This window comes from Littorina saxatilis, linkage group LG8 (genome assembly GCF_037325665.1).
Source record: "Littorina saxatilis isolate snail1 linkage group LG8, US_GU_Lsax_2.0, whole genome shotgun sequence".
NCBI lineage: Eukaryota > Metazoa > Mollusca > Gastropoda > Littorinimorpha > Littorinidae > Littorina > Littorina saxatilis.
This window is the reverse complement of record NC_090252.1, coordinates 73294349-73305515: the sequence shown is the minus strand read 5'-3', so window position 1 is coordinate 73305515 and position 11167 is coordinate 73294349. Positions and strand designations below refer to the sequence as shown.

The 11167-nt window shown below is 40.3% G+C and overlaps 1 protein-coding gene and 2 long non-coding RNA genes across 4 annotated transcripts; 2 read left to right on the top strand and 1 right to left on the bottom strand.

Annotated features, from left to right (window-relative positions):
• Positions 1–311: 311 nt before the first annotated feature.
• Positions 312–1456, bottom strand: LOC138972474 (uncharacterized). Of its 2 annotated transcripts, none has more exons than XR_011457634.1 (3): positions 1352–1456; positions 734–796; positions 312–412 (listed from the first exon to the last, which is right to left on the bottom strand). It is a non-coding gene; the product is annotated as an uncharacterized lncRNA (long non-coding RNA). The 2 variants fall into 2 exon arrangements; XR_011457635.1 differs by having other exon boundaries at positions 734–781.
• A 1126-nt stretch (positions 1457–2582) lies between these two features.
• LOC138974864 (zinc finger MYM-type protein 3-like) lies at positions 2583–3857 on the top strand. Its single transcript, XM_070347591.1, has one exon. The coding sequence runs from the start codon at positions 2583–2585 to the stop codon at positions 3855–3857; it is 1275 nt and encodes a 424-aa protein (XP_070203692.1).
• A 4648-nt stretch (positions 3858–8505) lies between these two features.
• LOC138974315 (uncharacterized) lies at positions 8506–10594 on the top strand. The gene is made up of 2 exons (XR_011458398.1): positions 8506–9381; positions 10387–10594. It is a non-coding gene; the product is annotated as an uncharacterized lncRNA (long non-coding RNA).
• The last annotated feature ends 573 nt before the right edge of the window (positions 10595–11167 follow it).

Below are 11167 nucleotides of genomic sequence, written 5' to 3'. Positions count from 1 at the left end.
AAGTCGCGTAAGGCGAAAATACAATATTTAGTCAAGTAGCTGTCGAACTCACAGAATGAAACTGAACGCAACGCAACGCAGCAAGACCGGTTCCTGATTCCAAAAATATATAGATATGAATAACAAAAACAAATATATAACAAACAAAAACATCACACTCTGCATAGCGAAACAACTTGCAAAGAAAACCTCACAATCTTTATTGGGAGAAAGCCCCTGACTGTTGCAATGTTTTAATTATGCATTAAAAAACCCACTGAAACTGTGTGTTTGAATTCTTCAGTTTGATCAGCTATATGTGGTTAAAAAGTTACCTTGATCATTCTGACATGCTGTGGCTCAAATCACATCTCAGACAATGTTGTAGACTCCATAGATCTATAGACGTTGAGGCGCATGGAAGAACTGCATTCTGTGGAAACACACAAAAATATACACAGAGAAAGAACAAGTCACAACAACTTTTAGCAGCAGCAACAGTATATATGACTTTATTAGTGTGGTGTCCGTGATCTAATGAGTTGGGGGGGGGGGGGGGTTGGACGGGGTGGGGTGGGTGGGGGGGATGTGAGAAGGCTGGTTGGGGAACCGGGGGAGGTTTGATATTAGTCAGCATTGTCATTTAAATGTAATGACTGGTACAATGTTTAATGTATTTGGAAGACAACAACACTGCAATGTATAATGTGAACCAACTTCTGCATGACAAAGATCAGGTAAAAAAAAAAGTTACCTGTTTCATTCTGGAAACCTTTTGGTCCCATCACATCTCAGGCGTAAACTATATGGACACATACTGTAGTGATTAAAACAAAAACCAGCATTTTAATGGACAAAACGAATTATGTGGATAGGAAAAACAGGCGCAGCAAAAAAGTCAATAATCTTACTCCAAATAACACTATCACAGATTCACTGAACCCCAGTTAAGTGTTAGTGATTCAAATGACTGAATGTAAAACAGGGAGAGTGAGATTGTGAATATATGTGTGTGTGTGTGTGTGTGTGTGTGTGTGTGTGTGTGTGTGTGTGTGTGTGTGTGTGTGTGTGTGTGTGTGTGTGTGTGTGTGTGGACAGGGTAAATGCAGAGCCATTGATTGGAAACAAAAACTTGTTACTGTCAAATATCAACAGTTATACAACATAAGAGGCAATGGAAAAGTTGGATATGGATATGAAAATAAATATATGTTGCAGGTGGAAGAGGGGAGGGGGAGAGGGTCTTTGTTGCTTGCAGTTAATAAGCAACTAAGGCCAGTTGTTGTTCTGGGTGTAACCTTGTAATGTTTAAGCAAACATGTTTGTGGATCACCTTCTGCATTTAGATCTGTTTGAGTATTTGCAAAGTTACCTTGATCATTGTGGCATCCTCTTGATCCCATCACATCTGAGACTATGGCCTGTAGACTCCTTGGTCAGACGCTGGAGTGATAACAAGGTCATTCTGAAAAATTGAACATAATTATTGTAATGAATCGCGGTTATGGTGTTTATAGTTGAAGGGATATAACTAGTGCTTTTTGTAATACAAAGAGTTTGTCAGGAGTTGTTTAACTTTGAGAGTGGAAAGTTTTAACAGCTCAGTAAGATTCCGTGTTAGCAACGGGCGGGTCAAACTGGGTTCGCAGCACGTGAGTTTACAACTGTGCGAGTTGTTCACGTTATAATCGCAACCGCCTGATTTTGTGAGTTGTGCAAGTTGTGATTGTAAACTGCCTGACAATTGAAAGTCATTCGACCTGGGCTCTCGGATGAGAAAACCTGCTCTTGCTTTTGATGTCAACTTTGGAAGAAAACATTTGATCTTGATGTCAACCTTGGAACCAGGAAACATTGCCGGGATGACTTGGACTTTTGTATGGGTGCCGCCATATTGGAAGATGAGGTACTTTGCTAGTTTTGTGTGAACTTGAACATTTCTTTTGTATGCGCGGACATGACTTGTGTACTTGAATAATTTCGGAATTGTATAATTTTCTTGTGCTCGGTTGGTGTGTTTTCGAATATTGTTAGTTTGTTACAGTAGGGTGTTATATGTTGTAACAGGCCGCCCCAGTCTGACTTGTGCGGGGTGGTGCCAGTGTGGCGAGGGTGCGATGGAGGCCGTAAGGTTGAAGGCTAGCTACATCGTCACCTCTACATAACGTAAAAGTTATGTTTTGTTTATTTGCTGTCTTGTCCTTGTAAATATGTTATGACGTTGACAATGAATGAGTGAGTTTCAAAAGGTCGTGGACAATGAATGAATGAGTTTCAAAAGGTCATGAATTGATTATTGTAAGCAAGAAAATATTTGAAAATTTGAGGAATGAGTTGATAATTGCTATGTATACAACTCTCCTGTGTTCACTTTCAAGTGAATAACTATCGTTCTCATATCATTTTAAAGTGAAGCTAAAGAAACCTGGTATCGGCACTGCTGTGCATCTCCTATGATCTCAATGGTATCAAGGCACGGGTCATAGAGATCAATTTAGATCTAGATCTATTTCCGGTTGTGTATTCACACGCCAACGTTCGTTCGTCAAGATGGACGGCGATTTTGATTTGATAAGCGACTTTTTCAAGAGGACGAAAATTTAATGGCCGCTGCGCCCAAAAAAAGGAGATTCGAGAAAGTGACTGATGACGATGTGAACGCTCTCATCACCGATACAGAAAACGCCAACACCAAAAGAAAAACTGAACATGTGATACGGCTGATTTCAGATTTCATTCTTCAAACCGAAGAGTTTGCAAAACAGATGAGATCAGCTGATATAGCGAAAATTGAGGATCCAAAACTTGTTGCAAACATTCTTGTCAAGTTTCTTACAACGGTGAAACGCGAAGATGGAGATGAATATGAACCAGGTACGATTCGAGGATTTCTGTCCGCCGTCGATCAGCACATGGCAGCGAACGGAAAAGCCAAGATTTTTTCCAGCAATGATACGCTGTTTGAAAACGTTCGAGCAGTTGCAAAAAGCAAACAAAAAAATCTGAAATCAGCAGGGAAAGGAAACTTACCTCAAAGAGCGTGTGCACTAACGGACGAAGAGGTGGAAACACTGTGGGACTCTGGTCAGTTGGGAGTGTCCACACCAAGAGCCATAATCAACACCCTGTGGTGGTTGAACTGCCTCCACTTTGGAATGCGGGCAAGAACCGACCATCGCCAGATGTGCTGGTCCGACGTAACTGTTCAGATGGACAGCAGTGGCCACCGCTTCTTGGAATTCAACGAGCGAACCACGAAAACAAGAACAGGGGTCTCCAGGCAGGATGTCAGGGCAAAACCGCGAGCGTATGAAGATGTTGAAAACCCTGAGCGGTGCCCTGTGAAGATCTTCGAGAAATATGCCTCTCTTCGCCCTGCAGAAACATGCGGCTCCAACTATCCGTTCTACCTCACATGCGTCCATGATCCGAAACCAGGCAAACAATGGTTTCGTGCAATGCCGATGGGAGTGAACACAATCGGCAGTTTGATGAAAGAAATGGCGGCCGCGTCCGAGATATCTTCCACCACAAGTAAACGAATCTCGGGTACCTCGGCGAGGAAGACGCTGCTACAGAAGCTCAATGATTCTGGAGTTCCCCCAACCCATATAATGGAGAAATCAGGACATAAAAACATTCAGTCTGTACTCAGTTACGCGAAAATGCCCGACAACCAGCAACTGCAAGTTTCCCGAATTCTATCAACCACGCGCACTTGCACAGTCTCAAAGTTGGGAGCTATGACGTCAACTACTGATGACGCAGATTCCAGTGCCTCGGCCTTAGGCGGAAACACACTCCGCCAGCCAGCAGTGACCTTTGATGCGCCCATTCATGGAGGAGTTTTCAATTTCAATTTCACAATGCCGCAATGAGTTTCTTCTTCGTCTTCAGTTGCAGAGCACCAAATTCCATTCAGTTACATTAAGTTGTGTACGTGTGTGTGGTTGTTTTTTTCTTCTTTTTTTTACTCCTAAGTTGATGAGGCCCAATGACAAGAATCCAAGATAAACTGGAACGAATTTATATTTCAAGCAAAGAAAGTGTTCGTGTTCTTGTTTGTTTCATTGCAATAAATTTGCGTTAATCAACTATGCGTGTTCTCTCTCTCTCTCTCTCTCTCTCTCTCTCTCTCTCTCTCTCTCTCTCTCTCTCTCTCTCTCTCTCTCTCTCTCTCTCTCTCTCTCTCTCTCTCTCTCTCTCTCTCTAAAAGGTTGAAATGAGGTCAAGTGTAGCTAAAGATACGTCACTTCCTGGTTACACAATGGCTGTCGCACAAGTTCTTGATCAAGCAAACTGAACGCGAAAGTGGCTTCTACCGTGATTTCCAGGTTTGCATTGTGTCGGCTCTAATTTTTTCTTTCAAAATCAAAATAAAAGAATCGAAACTTTATTCACGAATACCATTTTGTAAGCCACTAAAACCAAAGACACGCCACACTATTTTCCTTCCACCATTCCTCGATGGAAAAGAGTTCGTGTTGTTTTTGTTTTAATTTTTGTCTTTGTCGTTGATCATTGTATACACAAATTACACAAACGTCATCTTGTGAGGGACCAAAAAATATTGAAACTCCCTCACTCGATGACGTTGTGTAATCTCTATGACAGAAACAAACCAATTTGTATGTTCTAATTAAACCATTGGCTATTGTTTGGAAAGAATGAGTTGGTGAAAGACTACAAATTCTTCTAATCTTCTCTCTGCTTTCCTAAACTTCTGAGCGGGAGTCAGATGATTGACTGTGTGTGTGCGCGCCTATAAAGAATCTGGAAGGAGATTAATAAGGATAAATACGGATCTTCTTTATTTCAAATCTCTTACAATTATGCAGAGAGGGGGCAAGGATAGGGGGTGGGGGCAGGGTTGAAGGTTGGTTACAGTGCTAGTTGGACATGAAGCATAATCAGTTAAAGCTCACAACTATCTTGATCTTCACAGACATGAATTGCATAATGAATCCACAAGCATGTACCTTTATTTTTGCCCTTGAGTTATAGGTGGAAGGAAATGTTGAGTGGTAAACACAAGTTGTATTGATCACTGGGTCAGCCTGCGGTCAGTTCCCTTTGATCTGCAGATTGCATCAGCATAAACAAACACAACGTAATCATCGTAAACAGCCTGAATGGTCAATCATGAATCTAATAATACAAACACTGGATCTAATTTGAGAGTCTGCAAACGAGTCAGTTTGAAAATACAATGAAAATCTGGCAGTCAATGAAGCAGATAGATCTGGCCTTGCGCTTGTGTTTGCAAGCAGATACATGTTTGAACATCCCTTATCTTAACGTTATCATTCAACAGATTGATATTTTGCCTGACGATTTTCCTGCCGATGAGCTAAACAAACAATGAAAATCACAGAAGTGGTAAGATTTTGAAGACGAAATTCAGTCATACAAACAAACTCAACAGAAAGAATCTAGCTAACTACTGTACAGCTTTCGACAAAATCAACGCATTTGCATGCCTTAGTCATTCCTGCTTTGATTCCAATAATTCTACATGATCGTAATGCACACAAAATACGAAAACGAGCTAATCGAAATGAGTAACACTGCCTCACCTGCTATGATTGTACTGTGAAAGCGAAGATCGTCTGCGATTCGAGATTTCAAAGTCGAACAGCGGCGTTTCTGCACTCTCAGCGGTTATCTTGCTTGGAAATGTGAAAAGCATGACTTGAAATCGAACGGAAGGCACCATTCTACCTTTTCGTTCGGGCGTTGTTTTTGTAAAATCTCCGAAAATGTCATTTCGAAAAAGACGGTCGCCATTTTTTGGGGTGCCAACTTCTTTGAGTGGGGCTGGTAGCTAGCAGGTCCGAACGGGAGCCTCCCATTCGGTACGCAACCCTGGGAAAAAGGCTTCGTGCACCCCGACCGGGAGGGAGCGGACCGACTTGGGCAGATCTCCCATTGGTTGTCACCCACTTTTGCTTCGTGCACCTCAGCCCGGAACACACCTTGGAGATGAGCATTGCTTATTTCTGATTGGACAATGATGCCGACGCCCACATGACCCTAACTACAATGTCAAGGTCGGAAAGTCGTGAATACTCTATAGTCTCTGATAATATGCATGTTTTTGTTATGAAATAAAATTGTTGATCGTATCTTGAGTTTATGGTGTTACATGTAATAGTCCTTATGATCTGTGACTGAGTGTGAAAGTTGGTGTGTGTGCGTGGATACATTTACCAAAACCTACATTCACTCTCAACGTTGCATTCACGTCGAAATCAAACCAAACCACAACCACAACCAAAACTTCACGTTGTGTCGACGTGTAATTCACGTCAATTTTATCACGAAAAATGCACCAAAACTCAACTTTCACGTTGTGTCAACGTAGAATTCACGTAATTCTTGACCTAAATTTTGACCTAAAATTTACGTTCCATTCACGTGGACATTACGTAAAAATGAAGCGCAATTTCAACCAAACCACAACCACAAATTCACGTTGTGACAACGTAGAATTCACGTAATGTTTTTACGAACAATCCACCTCCACCAATAATTCACGTTGCATTCACGTTGGTGTCACGTAAAACGCAACGTTGTTTTCCAACGTTATTCCCGCGTGATTTCGTCCATACAAATCTACGTAAAAAAACGTTGAAACGCAACGTAAACCCAACGTAACCCAACGTGAATATAACGTGAATACAACGTAAAATTTTGTTTGCTGGGAAGAGCAAGAAGTGTGGCGTCTCTCTGAGCAACACATATACAGCCACCCACCTCAAGTTTTTGCCCACGAGCTGGTGCCACCCGTAACTTTTGTGTTGTGCTCCCAAAACACGATGTAACTATTTATACGGCGTGATGGGGCTCTGCGGCTTTCCACTCCTCTATCTGCAGAAATGACATTCTGACAAATGTTGCTGGATTCTACTACTAAACTACCGTCTTCAACAATCTCAATGTCAGTTGACCATATCTCTTCTTCTGCACCACCAACAATATCATCCCCTGAAAACAGCATGCTCACTTCTTCCTTAGGGGGAATCGAGACGAGGGTCGTGGTGTATGTGTGTGTGTCTGTCTGTCTGTGCGTGTGTGTGTGTGTGTAGAGCGATTCAGACCAAACTACTGGACCGATCTTTATGAAATTTTACATGAGAGTTCCTGGGAATGATATCCCCGGACATTTTTTCTTTTTTTCGATAAATACCTTTGATGACGTCATATCCGGCTTTTTGTAAAAGTTGAGGCGGCACTGTCACACCCTCATTTTTCAATCAAATTGATTGAAATTTTGGCCAAGCAATCTTCGACGAAGGCCGGACTTGGATATTGCATTTAAGCTTGGTGACTTAAAAATTAATTAATGACTTTGGTCATTAAAAATCATAAAATTGTAAAAATTATAATTTGTTTTTAAAACGATCCAAATTTACGTTCATCTTATTCTTCATCATTTTCTGATTCCAAAAACATATAAATATGTTATATTCGGATTAAAAACAAGCTCTGAAAATTAAAAATATAAAAATTATTATTAAAATAAAATTTCCGAAATCGATTTAAAAACAATTCCATCTTATTCCTTGTGGGTTCCCGATTCCAAAAACATATGGATGGGATATGTTTGGATTAAAAACACGCTCAGAAAGTTAACAAGTCGCGTAAGGCGAAAATACAATATTTAGTCAAGTAGCTGTCGAACTCACAGAATGAAACTGAACGCAATGCAACGCAGCAAGACCGTATACTCGTGGTCCACCGCTCACGGCATAGGCAGTGAAATTGACAAGAAGAGCGCGCGAGCGGGGTAGTGGTTACGCTATGCTGCATAGCACGCTTTTCTGTACCTCTCTTCGTTTTAACTTTCTGAGCGTGTTTTTAATCCAAACATATCATATCTATATGTTTTTGGAATCAGGAACCGACAAGGAATAAGATGAAAGTGTTTTTAAATTGATTTCGACAATTTAATTTTGATAATAATTTTTATATATTTAATTTCCAGAGCTTGTTTTTAATCCAAATATAACATATTTATATGTTTTTGGAATCAGAAAATGATGGAGAATAAGATGAACGTAAATTTGGATCGTTTTATAAATTTTTATTTTTTTTTACAATTTTCAGATTTTTAATGACCAAAGTCATTAATTAATTTTTAAGCCACCAAGCTGAAATGCAATACCGAACCCCGGGCTTCGTCGAAGATTACTTGACCAAAATTTCAACCAATTTGGTTGAAAAATGAGGGCGTGACAGTGCCGCCTCAACTTTCACGAAAAGCCAGATATGACGTCATCAAAGACATTTATCAAAAAAATGAAAAAAACGTTCGGGGATTTCATACCCAGGAACTCTCATGTCAAATTTCATAAAGATCGGTCCAGTAGTTTAGTCTGAATCGCTCTACACACACACAGACACACACACACACACACACACACACACGCACGCACGCACGCACGCACATACACCACGACCCTCGTCTCGATTCCCCCCTCTACGTTAAAACATTTAGTCAAAACTTGACTAAATGTAAAAATGAGGGCATCATTCTGACTTGAACATATACCACACATTTGATAGGCTGGTTATGTTCTGTGTGTAGTGAAAACATTTCGCTGAATGAATTTCACATGTTGACACCAGTGCCTAGAAGGAAATGAATCGCACATCCTCCAATCTCCACAAAAAGAAGTCAGACGTATGTGCCCATGTTAAAATAAAGTTTTATTTTTTCCATGTAAAAACCTAGACAAACATGACAATGTGGTGTCTGATATACTGGATAATATGATGAGGAACGTACCTTTAAAGGCCCAGTCCTTATTGTGAAAGCAGTTCTGCTCAGCTGGAATTTGGTGAATTTTTTTTTTTACAAGTTGAAGTGAATTCGCAAAAAAATAAAAAAATAACAATTTGTTGTGCACACAAAGCATTCACTGATTCAGGCTGTTGAATTTTGTCATGTGTCTTGGGAAAGGGGAAGTCTTATTCTACGTAAAAGCATCGCCAGGTTTGGGTTGAGCCAAATCGTTTGCATGGAAAGGACTGTGCCTTTTAAGGACGCATGGATTTTTCATCTATTCAATTGCAGGATAACATCACAACACGGAATAGTTTCTAAGCTGGTATTTCTTTTCCTTTCTCGAGTCCCACGAAGTTCCCAATGCTAGGGCATACTTTTGTATAGAAGCTGTTCGTGGAAATGTCATGTAAGTGTTTACACTGGTGAACATGAATTTTTTACACTGGCTAAAATGAAAGAAGTATGCATTCTTGTGTTTTGTTTCTGCAAGCGGTATCATTTTCCTAAAGTTATCTGAGTTTGATCTCTTACAATTTTTACCGCTAGGATATGTACAATGGGCTAATTAAACATATACGCCAGCCCACATTGCAGAACAGGATATGAACAAGGTATGTAGCGCTGTTTGCATCATTCCTTTTAATTCAAAAATCAGACTAATTTGTCTTCTTTGGCATTATGCATAAGATATTCATCTTTAGTTTTTGCAATGCTGACTGTAATTCTGTGTGTGTGTGTGTGTGTGTGTATGTGTGTGTGTCTGTGTGTCTGTGTGTGTGTGTGTGTCTGTGTGTGTGTGTGTGTGTGTGTATGTGTGTGTTTACTGATATATTGTAATTTATTAATCGGCTGAAGACGACACAGTTTCCAACTCCCCAGTGAGACTTTTTGAGTCAGTTGCATGCATGATAGCTAACTGAGGTGTCTGCAAGAAAGTAAGGGTATTTCGTATACTTCATACTTGGTGTACATTAATTTCAGCTTCGGCATGACTAGTCCCGAAAGATGCTATTTTGTAGGTGAAATGGTCTGACTTTGGTTGTCTTTCGAAAAAGAATCCAAATTCGGGGATGGACTCAACAGTTCGAGGTTTAAAATGGAGCGGAAGACTGACGAACCCGATTTAATTCTTCAAGATTGATATTTTTGGGGTTATTTGAAGGACGTAGTATACCATACACAACCTTAGACAATCAGTGACTTGAGTACAGCCATTACAGGCAGGAGGAGGGCATCCCCATAGAGGATTGCGTTCCTGTCATCGGTTAATTTTGCGCAAGTGTGACTCTACCATGAAGGGGTCATTTTTCCAGTCAATCGTGTTCGGCGAATATCTTCATGGTTGTTGTGCATGAATTTCACTTTGTTCATCACCATTCCACGAAGTTTCCTGTTTGTAGGTTTCATGGTCCGATTTTTTAGCTTCTTTCAAAAGTGTTCCAAAGTACCCCTCCATTTAACCTGTAAACTCGCAACTTTGTTGACCTTCGTCATGCATAAGCTGTAGTTAATAAACACCAAATGATAACTAATTCGGTCAACGGATGTAGAAATTATAAAAACAAAAATTGGGTTGAATTTTGTGTGTGTCACCATCTATGTTTGTATTTTTGCAGGCAGGCAGGGGTGGAGTTGTGATGATGCGGCGCCGGTTGACTGAAGACACACGAACCAGCATTCTTCGGAAGTGTTTGGATCACAAATCAACATTATTTCACATTGAATGGCGGCAGACATTTATGTATATATTCTCAGCTCAGACGTGTGCTTTGAATTCGGATGTTTAAGAACAAGAGACAAACTTGAATAAAGCCTTACGAAGTACATGATTGTAACTGGAGCAAAAGTGTGTGTGTGTGTGTGTGTGTGTGTGTGTGTGTGTGTGTGTGTGTGTGTGTGTGTGTGTGTGTGTGTGTGTGTGTGTGTGTGTGTGTGTGTGTGTGTGTGTGTGTGTGAAGTGCAACAGTTAACAATGACGATGAGACAGAATGCTAAAGCACAGATCCTTTTATCTAACAATCTATATCGTCCTCCTTTTTTTTGGTTAAATGTTGCTGTGTTGATAAACGTTCTCCGAGCAAACGTCTACCTAATGTTTTTTTCGTCACATTGAAAGAATTTCTTCTTAGTAGAATGAAGCTGAATTAAAATGTAAAGAAAAAAAAAGACCCATTGCTCAAAACATTAAGAAACAGGGTGCTTTTGGTTCGGTCGTAGACCTAAAAGCATTACCGAGGGATTCATTCGAGGCCAGTGTATCAGTGCACATTGAAAATCTGTGAAACCTCAGATATAACTTTATAAAACAAACAGAATTTTGATAAAAATAACCAAAATTCGCAGTAGTTTTTTTTATTTTTTTTATCTCCCTCTTCACCCAACCCCAACCCTAATTGA

What these genes read in the sequence shown, in the direction of transcription:
- LOC138974864 (XM_070347591.1), top strand. Translation starts at nt 2,583, where the DNA reads ATGGCCGCTGCGCCCAAAAAAAGGAGATTCGAGAAAGTGACTGATGAC.